At 27.6% G+C, this 16,674-nt stretch overlaps 1 protein-coding gene across 1 annotated transcript in view; it reads right to left on the bottom strand.

Moving 5' to 3' along the window:
- LOC107449016 (coiled-coil domain-containing protein 18) overlaps positions 1-10,859 on the bottom strand; it is a 47,264-nt gene extending 36,405 nt beyond the window's left edge. Inside the window, exon 1 of the mRNA XM_016064407.3 lies at positions 10,546-10,859. Coding sequence (XP_015919893.1) covers positions 10,546-10,659 — 114 coding nt within the window. The 5' untranslated portion in view covers positions 10,660-10,859. The remainder of the gene's footprint in view (positions 1-10,545) is intronic.
- Between the last annotated feature and the right edge of the window lie 5,815 nt (positions 10,860-16,674).

Raw genomic sequence — 16,674 nt, 5'->3', positions numbered from 1 at the left:
GGCTTTGCGTACACCAGTATTCTAGAGATACTGTATTTAAATATTTTTTGCGATTTAGCAAGATGACGTGTTTTCTGTGTGGTTTAGCTATAAGATGACGCGATCGAGATAAGAATAGACAACTAGTAAAGAGAACTTATTTTCCGCATAAAATTTTTATAAAACCTTTTTTTTTTCAGCAATAAAATATTTTTGAAGCACATTCAATGATTATCCTAAAAATAATATGTTATTTAAAATATTTTTTGTATTGATATCTTTTAAATATTGGAAGTATTACGAAAGTATTTACATTAGTTTTTAAAATACACTAAGATTTGCGTAAATTTAATAGAAAGACAATTTTGCAAAAATTATTATTTTTCTAAAAAATTTTAGGTGCTTTACAAAGTGAATATTTTGGACTGAAAAATGATNTATATATATATAAATTAGTTGATTTAAATCAATGATTTTTTTAAAAAAATCATTTGATTTTAATCATGATTTAAATCGTGATTTAAATCAAGCTGATTTAAATCAACGAACACTAATTTTCCGCATAAAATTTTTATAAAACCTATTTTTTTTCATCAATAAAATATTTTTGAAGCACATCCAATGATTATCCTAAAAATAATATGTTATTTAAAATATTTTTTGTATTGATATTTTTTAAATATTGGAAGTATTACGAAAGTATTTATATTAGTTTTTAAAATACACTAAGATTTGAGTAAATTTAATAGAAAGACAATTTTGCAAAAATTATTATTCTTTCGAAAAAATTCTAGGTGCTTTACAAAGTGAATATTTTGTACTGAAAAATGATTCTCTAGCAAAAAACAAGTTTAAAGAGAAATAAGTCACAGAATTTTTTATGTAAGTTAATATGTTAATATGTAAGTCAATCCATGAGTGGCTGAAAACTATCAAGGCATTGTTTCTTATAATGAAAAACCTTTCGTAAAAAAAAATAGCAAACACAATTGACAAAAATCATATTACACTTATTTTTAAAATAGATGTTAAAACCAAAATAAATGTAAATATCTTCAACAAAAAAAAACAAAAAAAATTCTTCCGAGCAAAAAGAATGAAAAGACTTATAGCACTTTTTTCGTATTTTTAGATATTTTTTAAAATTCTAAATTACATTTTAAACTATGATTTCAATGTCCCAAATTGTTTTCAACAATGAAAGGGACCTAGATTATAACCTTGGCTATACAAACTTAAGTCAGTGTTACCTTTGCATAGCAAAAATCATTCGTAGTCTAACATTATTCGAATGATATCTAAAATTATTTTAATCATTAAAAGCATACTCAGAATACGTAAGACTGCGAATTTAACGTGTGCTTGGCTATACGCTTTTTTTTTAATGAAACAAATTAACGCAGTTCAAAGAAAGTAATCTAACATTTTTATTAACTTATTAACCGCCAAAAATCTCGTTCTCTCCTTTTAATTTTTTCCAAACGATAAAAAATGGCAACTCTATTATTTCATTTTTTCTCGATTTATTCCAAGATGAAACAAAGACATCCGAGATCATCAAAATGTATCAATAATAATAATAAGTAATATTTTTATTTAAGGTTATATACTTTTAAAAGTACAACATTTACAACACTATTGACATAAGATAAAATGGTGACAACATTAGAGGAAGAAACATGCATGGATTCCTAACTATGTGTTATTTTATAGGGAAGAAGATGATCAACGATGCACAAACACGTTAGCTATGACATCAGCGCTAGCTGACAATTTATAAATAAGATGGTTTGTTAAAGTCGAGCTAAGTTTCTTCACATAAATTAAAATGTTAATTAACCTGAAAGTAATCAAATAAAACGTCGTATCTGACCTCGAATTTGTTAATATATAATTCTTTCCTCGTCTACGTCTTTACTTAACTTAAATTTAACATTTGTTTAGGTACTTTATTGTAACTGTGATATATTTTTGCTTTGTGTATTTGGAAACTTCGATGCATAATTAGTTTGTCACTGTTTTACATGGCTTCGTGCCTGTCTTTGTGTTACGTAAGAATTATATAGTGAAAGAATTAAACTCTTAGTGAAAGAATATAGAATGTGTCACTTAAGAGAATTGATACTTGACGAGCTTTGTTTAACTCGAAATAGAATTAAAATAACAGTTGCTAATACACGTTTCAACAACCAATCAGAATCGAGATACCCACACTACTTTACTTGCAGTTAAATTTATAGAAGGTAAGAGTGTTTCACTTTTCAGATAAAGCAAGCGCATCAAGATTTTAACTAAACTTTTAATGCATTTTTATTTTTAAAACATTTGATTTATACAGTCACAAATAATCCATTAAATATTCTTTCTTTTTTTTCTCTCAGATGTTATGCACTTAAGACTTTTATTAAAAGCTGGTACTTGTTTGGACTTATATTCCCCCATTCAAGTCCTAATATACAGGTTCGGGTTATCGTATTCTTCGTTACTTTAAACACTTGAAACTCGATAACCAGGACTACTGAAATGTAAACTTTCAAGTGATTCCTACCTAAACTTTCATCCCACGACCAAAAAGCGAAAGACTCTTAGATTAAGATTTACCCTACATTTCCCAAAATTTTGCCTCCCTTTTTTTTTCATCCATTCTCGCAATAAAAATTGTTTCTTGTACGTAGCAATAAGGATTTGGAAATTAAATAATCAAATAAAAAACTTTTAATTATTAAATGAAACAATAAGAATTGTTTTAATTTTTTGTCAACGCCTAATTAAGAAAAACTATACCCAGGATTTTTTTCAATCAATTTTGTTTTATTTAAGCATTTTATTAATATCACTAAGTTCAAATTACTAAGGAGAAGATCCAGTAAATTAAAATTAAGTAACAATTGGTAAAATATCAATTAATATCGTTTTTATAGTTACAACGATTCTAAACAATTCCAATAACATTTTATTTGTAAGAATTATTTCAATATTTTTCGAAAAATATTTTAATATTTTTATAAATCATGTTAATTAGAAATTTTATAATTAATATCCATAAATTAAACGTATATCAGCATAATTTTCCGTACAATGCAAATATTTTTCATCAAAATTTAATTTTATAGCACATATTTACAAATATTCAGTTAGATAACCATATTATTAATTAATTTTTTAATCCAAAAAAAAATAATAAGTTCCTCGAATTTTTGCTTTCTTTTAATTTTAAATACTAATGCAAAATCTCGAACATGACAACTAACAGCATCCTAATCAATGCAAATTTTATCACAAACTAGTAAAATATAAAGCAAAAAATAATTGAAAAATAAATAAAAAAATAAAACCAAGTATAAATATATAAATTTATAATAAATCACTAAAAATATATAATTGGACATTAGTCAGAAACTTCGCAGTTAAAAATTAACTTATTACAATTTAGCAACAATTAAAAATATTTACGAGTGTATTTTATAAAGCTGTTTTTAATTAATAAAACTTTACAGCTCTTTGTTTAACATTATTTATTTCCAAAAATAGACAGTAAAAGGTAAACCATAAAAAAATATTATTTTATTATTTCCGTCTTTTGTGGTTTATAATTTGTTGATCCCTTCCGAACTTATATTAGCAAAACAAAATCGACCATCAATTACATCACATTATTTTTTTTTTTAGGCGTTTAAAAATAAACTTTAAATTACGTTACATTGAGCAATTAACCCTTTGAATCAGATTTTTAATTTAATATATTTTTCATACTTTTTTTCATTACTTTGTCTTAATTTAAGTCAAAATAAGTGAAAATATTATTTATAACATTTTAATAATTTATAGTTGTGAAATATATGATGGGTCACCTGTGTAGCTTTCTGCCTTGAAAGTAAAATTTTCCAAAAAATAATTTTCAAATTTGCATTTATTTGCAATTATTTAGATCTAATAGAAACAGTAATTGATCATTAAAATTTCTTAAATTTACAAAACCAATTATTGATACATTTTTGAATATGAATTAAAAAAAATTTTTTTTTTCAAACTACTTTTTTTTAGATTTTATGTTTAGTATAAATTTAATTCTGATAATTTATCAGATTTTTTTGGGTAACTAATAGATTATTTTTAATAATTCAAAAATTCCAATAGGGTGACCCGGGGTAATTCACGATCACTCTGTTTCTGGGGTAAATAATGATCACCTAAGTTTTATTTTAAAAAAATATTTTTTTTTTAAATTTAAGGCATGGACAAGAATGCTTGTACACTTTACTAAAGTATAACTACATTTACTTAATAGTATCTTTTAAACTGCTTTCTGTATTTTCCATTTCAAAGATGAGTTTCAAAATGTCTGCAAAGATCCCCCCTCCTTCTCTTAATAATAAATATTTTGAGTAACTTTCTTTTTCTTTGATATAAAAGTAGTGTAAGCTTTTGTTTAATTGTTTCACATCTACTGTAAACATTATAATTGATTATAGGAAACTATATCAAGTGTTGCCCCCTACAGATGGGGTAATTATTGATCACTGGGGTAATTCCTGATCATTGTCATTTCTTCTTATAAATAGTATATGAAATAGCATATAAATACCTAATTGTCTTTTCTTAAATAACAGTTCATATTTATTAAGTGGAACAATTATAAAATATATTTCAACCGTCATCACAAAATTTGTTTTTAACTGTATACAAGACTGTATTCTGATTTGCACCATTTCTGGTTTGTTTTACCTTGCTTCAATCTTAATTTTATGCGTGCACATCATTAGAATAATTTTTAAGTTTATAAATTAGCCTAGTATAACTGTTAGAATAATTTTTAAGTTTATGAAGTAGCCTAGTATAAATATGATGAGAAATTATAAGCCCCTAAAAAGGATACTAAGCTTCTAGAAAACAAAATTAGTGAATTTCTTTTAATGATTGAAAATGAAAATTTCAGTGTGAGAGCTGCTGCCAGAGCTGTTGACATACCCTACTTAACTTTACACTTTCCCTTAATGAAGTTAAAAAATCCAGCAAAAGTAACACATGTGGGAACTCTCTTATATTTCAGAAGAGCATGAGAATGAGTTGGCTGATTGCCTAAAATGTATGGCACGATGCAAAGATTTTTGAAAATTTAAAGTGTTAATCGTTCTTCTTGCTTTTAAATAAATCATTTTATTAGCTGTTTAAACATATCTTTTTGGTTTATTTGTTTGATCTTGATGTCTTATTTGTTAATTACCATTATATAATTATTTTTAAACAGCCCCTTTACAATAAATACTGGTGATCAGTAATTTCCCCAGAAGTGATCAGGAATTACCCCAGAAATGATCAAGACCAGGGGTAATTCCTGATCACTAAAAATTTTAAATCTTTTAAATTCTTATTAGATTTTCAAACAAAAGAAGGTGGCATTGGACTCTTCTCATATAGCCTCAAACTTCCAGTAAATATTAAAATTCTATTTTGAATAGTTTTTTCATAAAGTAGATGTTTGCGTTTTTTGATCAGGAATTACCCCAGGCCACCCTACATATTTTTACTTGAAAAAATACATAAAAGGGACACCGTTGCCATCTGCGCCAAAGGGTTAAGGATGCCACAGCATGCTATTCAGAGGTTGTGTTATAGTCATAGAAACTGTTATTTGATTAATTAAAAAGCGAAATTATTGGTAGCAAAGTGTTTTACATAAATTAACTTTGATAAATACTGGTCGATATCTTAACTTTAATATCACTTTATATCGTCAACAAAAAAAAATATATGTATTTCAGTATATTTAATTTAATTAATTTAAATTATTTACAATGAAAATATCGAATTCGATTAGTATCGTTATAGAAAGTACTCTTGATATTGTCTCAATCAATATTTATCATCAATATTTTACAAAAACCTATTTAGTATTCTATAATTATCGTTAGAGGTATCAATCGTGACATTATCGTATTTTCGCTATTTATCGTTGTCGATAATAATCTTGTTTCAACATTGCAGTTAACTATCGTATATTTCATAGTTAAAGATGGTATTCACAAAATATCGTGAGAGAAAGTTTTAAAATGTCGATTTCGTGATATATCGCCCAATTCTAGTATTGATAATTCTAATTAAACAGGTACTGGAGCATTATTTTGTTTTTCGATCGTCACATAAAATTATGTTACATCAGACGCTATTTTTATAATTGTTGTAATAATCATTCATGTCATGACATGTTCCATACATGTTCATGTTATGTTAAGTTTTGTCTATTTTTAAACAGGGACAATTAGGAAAATGGCGCGAATATCAATATGCAGAAAAACCGCTTGTGATCTAATTTTTTAGCGTTAAATAAAATATATTACGTCAATGTTGTTTTGCCTGGACGCATAAAAATTTGCAAAAATTGAGTAAAACTGATTTTAATGACTTTCCTCTTGGTGAAAAAATATTGTTGAATTTGGGTTTTCGTTAAAGGAAAAAAAGTTTAATAAGCAGAATATTTTTTAATATTTTACCTACCAGTTCCGATCTAAAGCCTAGATAATAATTTACGATAAAATACTATAGTTAGTTAAAAATTACATCTTTGCGCTGAGACTAACTTACTTAAAATGTGACTTTTTTTAATATTTTTCTCAGTAAAAAGCTCTAAAGTACACCCAAAACCTTTTAGACTAAAAGCTATTTCTCTTTCTACAATAAAGAAATGTGAGAAAGACTTGTACTAAAAAAATGTAACACTTCAATAAACAGGAAGTAAAAAAAAAAAACTTAAAATTAACCTTAAAATATTTGTAACAAAATCACATTAACTATAAAATTCCATTTAACCTTTACAGACCGAAGTTCACGAATGCAGCCATTGAAGATGAAAGTTTCACGTGCAAGAATGAAAACGTTTCGACCATTACTTCCTTAGTTCTATGAACCTTGACAACCAGCAATCACATCAAATAATTTGTTACGAAAAGAACACGTTTCAAAAAACATTGTTCTGAAACATATTATTAGAAGAATGCTGAATCAATTAATGCCAGTTAAAGCACCAAAACAAAGACCAGAGGAGAAAGTAACGTGACAAATTGGAATAACTGTTAAACATTTATTCAAGCGTAATGGCTTTTAATAAAAATATGAGTTGCAATATTAGGAAAATAAATCGTCTTAAGCTTCTGTGATTAAAATTCGTTTTTTTATTTTCTGAAAAATCAATCGAGCGAAATTAATAAACAAATAAACGATCTCATTTTCCTTATAATCGTAATCGTATGATTATCCTTCCGCTGAAATGTACATCATGCACATCTTTTACGGTCAAGTTAATTTCAACCGTAGATAATACTAGTAATGTTTTTTTTTCTTCTTTTACAAAAAAAAAATTTAAGAAATAATATTTATACATTTAAAAGAAATAATGTAAATTTGCCTCTCAAATTTTGAATAAATAACAAAGGACGGATGAAAAATCCGTTAGAATCAAGAAATAAAATTTCTTTAAAGCTTTTCAAATTGAAGAAAAAACGATTTTTTTTTCAAACGATTTTAATAATTAAAAATGTATTCATTCTTGAGTTACATTAAGGTTATTTTATGTGTATTTCTAAAATGGGTGAGGACTTTTATTCGCTCCAAGTTTCAGTTAATTGAGTCACGATATTATAAATTGATATGATAAATTGATATTATTTGTATAAATTACCTATGCAGCACTTAATAAATGCTGTCAGTACTAGCACAACATGAGATGTGGGATTACTATTTGTGCCATTAATTATTTATCTTTCCGATATTATCTGTTCTAATTTAGTAAATTGAGTTGAATGTGGAATTTACCAGGACAAAATCCAAATAGAACGACAGCCAAGTTGTGAGAGAAAAATGTAATGATTTCAAAGAGCTCGTTACCTTCAAATTGTTCACAATCGCAAAACATTAGCATATTAAAATAAAATAAAAAATAAAATATTGCAGAAGCATCATGTTTTTGGTTATTTTGGGATCTTTTACATCAAAAATAACTTTACACATTTTTAGTACTTTCTGCAATTAAGAAAGGATTTTCAATGATAAAGAGAATTTAATATCTTACGCAAATATTGCTCACAATCCTTCTTCTTTGACAATACGTTTAAATAAATTCCTCCTCGGCGATTACATAATATTTGTGTTTCCAACCCGTTAAAAGTTTCTTAAGGAGACAGAGGCGAAAAATCTGTTAGTGAATTTCAAAATAATAACCCATAGGTAGCATCAGTGCAGAGTAACTCGTATGTTATGTTGCAGCGTTTGGTAAGAGAAATTTTTAAGGTTCTGTGGTGAGAGAAGAAAAAAGGTAATTAGTGTAAAGGGGCCTCTTTATATGCACGTGAAACAAATGGAACCTGAACCGGGAAAATTTACAGGAGAGTCCCTCTTTTAATACCGTAACCAGAGGTAACGAGAAGGTAAACTGCTCAAATGTTTTGTCTAATGTCTTTTAATACAGCGGTTAAATTTATCAAGAAAAATTGATTTATAGAATATGTATCATGAATGAAATTCTCATTATGAAAGTAGTTATTGAATATTATGAATGAAATTTTATTTATAAATAACGTCCACGTATTTCGTTGCGTGCATTCGTGACGATTTAAAAAAATCATAAGAAATAAGGGAAATGGAGAATTTTTTGTATTATTATTTTCTTTCGTATTATTATTATTTTGTATTACTTTCGTATTATTTTGTATTATTATTTTCTACAATCTCCCAAAAATGTCTTATCATGTGAAAGGTATTTACTTTGTTGCTTTTAAAAATTTAGAAAAAAATAAAACACCTAAATTCTATACAAAATTTAACGACTTTACAAAAAACTTAAGTGCTAACGAAAACGTTTAAGCATTAATAAAATAAAATAAAAAAGAAAATCATGATAAAATTGAAATTATGGCTAAGAAATTTTTGTGTAACGCAAATACAGTTAGAATAATAATAATAAGAAAAGTTTCATTTAACAAATAATGCTAATTTTACCTCCTATTATTTAAAATACAAATTTTGTAATAAAAAAAAATAAATTAAAGACATTTTTTTAAAAATAAAATAACCTTTCAAATATGAAAGGAGGCCGCAATCTGGGAAATATTTCATCAAAGGAGTGAAAAGAGCGGACAAAAAACTTTTTTTACTTATAGAGTTTTTAACCATGTCTCTGAAACAAAGAGCTCAAATTAAAATATTTTACATGCAATTATATAACTGGTTTACCCATCTAAAATTCCCTTTCATTAAAAAAAACACAATTATTTTAAATTATTGTAATATTTTTATAGCTGTCTCTTATACTCTGAGTTCTAATAAGATCGTCAACTTCCAAGAAGTCCGGCAAACAAATTGAGTTGAGATGAAATTCTCCGGAGAGAGGCCCAAGCAATCTAAAATGTGCTCGTCAGATTTACTAATTATTACGTATTATATTTCCTAACTTATTTTAACAATGATGAGAAAATCTTTTGAGATATGAGGCAAATAAGTTTTCGTGCCATTTTGAATAACAGAACCCATTAATTGAAGAAAAAAAAATGAGTCCAATAGTTCTTGCGAATTCAAAATTTAAAAAGAGCTTTAATTTATAATACAAAAAATTAGAATAATTTAATGATTAAGAAATATTTGAACTTTTTTTTATTTATTTATTTTGTGTGTGCGCACACCATGTCTCCAACATATAACTTTGAGATACTTAAAAGTGAGGAATACACGAATACAAATGCTATATACCATTTATTAGATCAAAATTAAACATGCAACAATAATAGAAGAAAGATAAAAACTATTATATTGATAAATTTACATATTTTGGATACATATTTAACTAATTGTAATTGTTAATTCTGTAAAACTATGGAGAGAATGAAGGATTTCTTTGAATTGAAGAGTTAAGGGCAATTAATTGAAAAGACACTTGTCTTTCAAAAATGAAATTTGCACAATTAATATGCTATTTGTAAAAAATGTTTTTCGTATTGTTTACAGATAGGTACTTCCACTAAATAACAGCACAGCACAAAGAAACATCCTATTCACTCATGAAAATCGTGGTTTTTCATCAAATTGTACTTAATATAAGTTGTTTTTTTATCACAATGAAAAAATGTTGCTCAATATTATGCCTCTCCTTAATTATACAAATGAAAAACACAAATTTTTCATGAAGGGTTGTAACTCCCAGAAGACGAGGTAACGTAACTGAACTTTACCTATAAAATGTGTTCATATTTAAAGAATTTGTGGTAGAGTTAATTCTGCTGCTCATAATGATAGCACTTTTAGAACTAATCTGAAAGTACGATTACATGATTCCACGAAAGTATGATCTGAAAGTACGAAAAACAATATAATTACCCCTTTATAACTGGACCACTTGTCGAAGTGGACCCTCAAATTGCCAAATAAGCGTTCAATTTACAAACTTTTTTACGTGTTTGTTTACGAAAATGTATATTAATTTTCCCTCATGCTCCAATTTTTGTGTGATTCAATCACAAGAAAAGGGGGCCCTTCAAACTAAAATAGGGAAGAATTGTAAAAAAAAAAGACAAAACTTACCTCCCAACTTGGCCTGGACGTATTGTTATCCTCAGGCCAACATAAATCTTCGGACATGCTGGAAATTGTTAACCAATTCGCACGCCGGGGATCGGACACAGATTCTGTCAACATGATGCTTTTCTTTCACTGTTTTTCAATTTTGCATCATAAAAAAATCACAGTTGGAAAAGGTGGGAAATATCGAAATAGCGGTAAAAGCCATTCAAGGTGAAACTCGCCGGGCGATGCACCTTCTTTGAAAAAGACCTAATCGTTCCTTCCAATGAAGCGTTTGGTTATGTTTTGGTTGTCCCTGTCCGCAACATTTCGAAGTTGACAGGTGCTCTTCACAGGGTTGCCGAGTCGAAATGTTCGCCAAGTCTGTGTAGCCAAGCGATGAGAGAAGATTTTGTAACTAAAGAGAATTTATTTACAGTCAATATGTAATACAAAAAATGAAATCACGCGTGTGGCTAAAACATGTTTGTTATAGTACACATTTTGGCTGTTACGCTATCTTCAGAGAGATAAACTTTAATGTTTGCGCTTTTCGTAAAATTTTATGTTTTTGCGTCAAAAATAATATTATTACTTCCTTATTGTTTTTAATTTTATGTCCTTTTTATAATTGAAATTATCTGAAATTATTTATTTATAATGAATTTTTCTTGCAGTAACAATTCAATTTTACTAATCATTAATTACATGAAGACTATCAATTTAATTAAAAAAATCTATTTAAAAAAATATACGTTTAATTTTCTAAAATAAAATAAATAATAATAAATGTAAAATAATAATAATATAAAAAATAATAATAAATGTAAATATTAAATTGGAACAATATTTATTAATAACGATTAATAGCTAAATATACATTAATTATATTATTAAATTAATTATATTATTAAATTAATTATATTATTAAATTAATTATATTATTAAATTATTAAATTAATTATACTATTTAAATTAATTATAAATTTATCAATTATATATATAAATGATAAAAAATAAGGATTAATAAATATTTTATTAACGATAATCATTGCTGAAAATTTCATTGAATATTTAGTAGATCGAAAGAAATTATAAAAGATTTTATTTTACGTGCAAAATGTAAAAAAATATTTTAAGTGTGTACAGTTAAACCTCAAGGGTGCAGCCACTCTCCGTTCTACAGCAAAATGGTTGATGGAGGTTGGTCGTATTTAGAGGTTACCTCCATTGACTGCAAAATTGCTATCGAAGGTACATGATTCAGGTTTAAATGGTCACTCCCAAAGGTTTCTTTCAACCTATTTCAAGTCTATGGAAAAAATTCCATGCCTCCCAAAATTAGGAAGAAAAAAAAATCCAAAAATCAAAAATCCATGTTTAGCAAAAAGTCCAAAGGAATTTTCTAAACATTGTCTTTTGTCATTAATATTTTACCATTACCTAAAATTTCCAATGCGAGCAAGCACACACACACACCAAATTACAACAATTCTTATGAAATTGAAATGTTTCATGTAAAAATTAGGATTCGTTTTTTTAATATAGTTGAATAAAAATGATTCCTCTTTAATTTTAAGAGGGTGAGACAAAAATATTACCATGCATTTAATTATCTCACCTAATATTGTCTGGCAAAATAAAAAAATAAATAAAAATAATTCACTAAAGTACGAATCTATTAGGTACTTCCATGTTCGTTATTCTCTGGCTAGAGAGAGAGGGGGGGGAGGAAAGTATGCAACCTTCAATAATTCAAGATTTCTTAAAAATCCTCCCTCTCCTATAAATCAGATAATGAAAAGAAAAATGAATCACCATAAATATAAATTCAGCTAAATTACAAACATGCTCAGAAATAAAATCAACTAATATTTTTGCAAATGGAAGAAGAAAAAAATTACAGACGGAAGAAAATCTTTTAGAAAAATTTTTTTATCTGCGAAATTTTGAGAACTGCTAAAACTGAGTGATTCAAAAAAAAAAATCCTGAACATCAGCAATGCCCTGTTTAGGTTTGATAATATCATTTATGATTTTTTAACTAATGAAGAAAAAATAATTATCTAGAAGCTGCTTCCCCCCCTTTTTTTTAAGATTTCTATGTTATTGCTATATATATTTGCTATTTTTAGGCTTCTAAATGGTTTAGAGCAGTGGTCGCCAACTTACGGCCAGAGGGTCGCATCCGGCCCGAAAAGCCTTTTTTTGTGGCCCGCAAACTAAAATATATTAGTTGTCATTTTTCTGCGGACAATTTTCGTAAAAAATCTATATGGGTTTAAAATACTTTTCTTTCGTTAAAAAAAGCATATTTTCTTCGTTTCTGTGAAATCTCACATACCAACAGTGCAAAAAAAAAAAAAAAAAAATTTCTCACGTTTTGCATCCGAGAAAATATTTATTGAAATACAAGAATAATCGTGTATGTCGCCCCTTTTTATTTCGTTTTTTTTTTTTTTTTTTTTTTTTTTTTTTTTTTTTTTTTTTTTTGTATTTTGTGAATATAATTTATCATGTGCGTATCAGAAATTTCTCGAAGTAATTCTCCGATTTAACTTTTTGAAATCATTCATTTTGGACGAAATTATTTACATTTGTAAATTTTAAAACGCATAAAGGAGGTAATGAATGTCATGTTTCATTTAAATTATTTGAATTGAATATGGCCTGAGCGGAAGAGAAAAAAAAATTATTTTCAGATGCTCGAGATTTTTTTTTCCTGCTATAATTCCTAATAAGTCGAAAAAAATGTTAATTTATCACAGAGTTAGATTTTAAAAAAAATATCTTGTCAATAAGTTTCTGATTAAGAGAAGATTCAAAATGATACGTAATTGCATTATTTGTAATGCTTGTTATTTTGTTTTATAATATTAAAGAAACTTTATATTTAAAAGCAAAATGTAATTCTTATTTTATTAAGTTTCCATTCGAATGCAAGTACACTTCCTCGGTCCCTGTTGCAGGTGCCAATGAGTGTCAGCTGCGTTACCTATCTGTTGACATTAATTGTTTAATACATAGGTGCACATTAAAGTTATGGTAACCAGAATTTTTTAATATGCAATTAAATATTTTCAAAAATCTACTTGTTATTTTAATTTATGATACAATACTTTTGTTTTGTGCAACTTGATAAAAATATGACAGTAATATTTAATGTTCCTTCAAACAAAAAAGAGTCCTACATAAAATTTTGATAAAGTTTCGGCCCGCAGTTTGATTGGTGTTTCTAATTGCTGCCCCCGGCCTTATGTAAGTTGAAAATCCCTGGTTTAGAGGACTATTTTAAGTATTTTAAAGCAGTTTTAACGTTATTAGATGCAAATAACGATCTAGGACATTTGTATTTCAAAAATAAATTCTGTAAGTTCTAATTGGTTCTGATCGCCCTTTTTGCATCATTTAAAAAATATTTTTTTCTTACATGAAATGTCATTAAATGTTTGACACTGAAATATTATGGAATGTCTGTCATATTTGATATATTCAGGTGTAGTTTTTTGCTCTTGTAATAAAGCTATAAGCATCTGACGTTATTTCACTTATAGTAACTACGCATTATTTTATGATCATGCTGCGTACATATTACATATGACTCGCAATTTAGTGCAGTTGGAAGAAAAGACGTCTTTCGAAAGAAAATTTCCTAACTTGGTGATAATAAGCTTATTTTAATTCCCATCTATTTTTTTCTCCTTGAATGGCTTGTTGTATAATGTGTTTTCTTTTTTTTTTTTTAGTCGTTGATTCAGGTGTCTGCAAGAATGTAACTTATTTGTACCTTTATAAGCTCGTTGCTTAACTTATTTAACACCTCCACATCGTGGTGGCAGACTAAATTTAGTTTGCTCGATGCAGGCGAGAATGTGATACAAGCACGTAGCTTGGGTCTCGAAATGTCAACTTTAGCATAAGCAAATTAAGGAAAATCCATCTCATGATTAACTTAATATTTATAATTTTTACATTAAAACCATACATTTAAGTAGTATACAAATCAATGACCTGCAATGAAAAACTTTAAAAATAAAAATTTGGTGGCAATTTCAAATTTTAATTGCATGGGAAAATGTAATTACTGTTTGTTCACTTAGCCACTTTAAAAAGAAACATAATGTAAATATTTGATTTTTTCCTTGTTGTTGTTACCGTCGGCCAATAAGGCAGAGGGAGTGCGATTGTTCTTGTTTTCCAGTGGTGCCACCTATGGCCAAGAATTTGACTTCTGCCACACCCATACGTCACATCCGCTTATAGGGCGCGGACCCATTCATACATCCATACATTCATCCACACATAGTAATTTTGACCTGAACCAGAACACGATCAATCTCCAATTCAATACACTCAGAGGTATTGATTTGTTATGGGAACATGGAGGACTTTGTGACCCCAGCAGATTTAATGTGCACCAGTCACTATTTACTGCACGAGGAGTCTCACGAACGTGAGTACAGCGCCCTGCCAACCAGGCTTTCCGATCTGATTTTTTCCCTACAAATCAATAATTAATAAAAAAAAAATGAAGGAAAATATTTTAAATACTAGGTAGCTGAAAATTTAATACATATTTTTATATTAGAAGTTATGTAGTTATATATTAAGAAAAGTATCTATTCGGAGACATCCGGTGCCTTTTCTTCACACACAGTATGTCGGTATGCATAGGTGTGAGTATGAAAAAAAAAATATTTTTCGAAAAAAAGAACGTTTTTTTTTCTTCTGAAAATGGTTTGTTTATTTTAAGTTAAAAAAAAAAAAAACTTGCATTTTATGCTATGAATTTATACATTTTTCAACAAATCCCCTCTTAAAAGATAACTGTTATAAAAAAAAAGATATTAAAGAAAAAACATTAAATTTAATAGTAAATTTTCTGCATTTCACAAAGAATTAAAAGCTTTTGTTTCGGCAATATTTAGAAACTCGTCTTGTAGGACTCAGGACCGTTTCAATTCGAAGGACACTTCGTTAAACAATGGTTAGTTTATTTTTTAAGTTTTTATATCATGTTTATCAGTTTCTAGAAAAAAAGGGAAGATGTCTTACTTGATAACAAGGAATTAATCTAACTAAAATGCTATTTTACTCGGTTTTTAAAATTATTTTTTTAGTTTTATTCCTTCCATTTATACACTCCATAGAAGTAAATATAAAAATCTTTTCTTCTATGAATTATATTCCATTTAATTTTTAAGCTCAGATAGACTGAAAAAACTGGTGAGAGTTTCGCCAGTAAAACCAACAAAATGTGAATCGTTATTCGTTTTTGCGTCTATTTTTTCTCGCCAATCATGGTAACCCAACCGGGCAGGTTGGCGCCCAAGTTATAAGTTATAGGTAGGGTGAAGGGAGAGAGCGGCGTCTACATACCTGTAAGTTCATGTGGGGTTTATTTTACTCCATTAGGTTTCATTCATCAACCACCTATCTGTCTTCTACCTACAGTTGGCCTGCTTTTTCTCCCCTACTCTCCGCCCATATTCCCCACGCACCGGCGATCAAAAAGAATCTGATGAATGATGATAAAAAATGTTGTAGAATTTGTTTTTCTCTTTGTACACAAATACAACTCTTTTTTTCCCCCAGCATTCAGATAATTTATTTAAATTAAGAAGCGTACAAATAGATTAGTTTAACTTTAGAACAGCGATTCTCAATTCTTTTTGGCTGCGGAACCCTAAATAATCAACCTTCTTTTGGCGGAACCCCGTCTTTATAAATAAAGATTAAGGTAATGGTGAACGTTATAATCTATAAAAGACTATGTTTAAAATATTTAATTAGAACATGAAGATTTTTCATCGTTTTGTGATTAATAATCATAAATTAGGTTTTATGCCCGACAATTAAATTTGCAGTCCTCGTGCTATATCTAGTCTATTTATGAATTTGTTTCTGGTTTGTTATATAGGGGAGAGTCGGGTAGCCCCGCTCACTTAAGGAGTATTGCTTATATTTCTGTATAATACTGAATAATAATCAACATTTTTGTATGTTTCTATTATTTTATCATCTAATTAAATAATGCAAAAAGAATAAACCAAAAAAAGAATAGTTAAACTTAAAAAAATAGAAATTTAAAAAAACATGTTTTTCAGCTCTTTTCAAAATGTGTCGGGTAGCCCCGCCCAGTTACAAAAA

The sequence above is a fragment of the Parasteatoda tepidariorum genome, chromosome 4, assembly GCF_043381705.1.
Source record: "Parasteatoda tepidariorum isolate YZ-2023 chromosome 4, CAS_Ptep_4.0, whole genome shotgun sequence".
Lineage (NCBI taxonomy): Eukaryota > Metazoa > Arthropoda > Arachnida > Araneae > Theridiidae > Parasteatoda > Parasteatoda tepidariorum.
The sequence above is the reverse complement of the archived record's forward strand: the minus strand, read 5'-3'. Positions and strand labels throughout refer to the sequence as shown.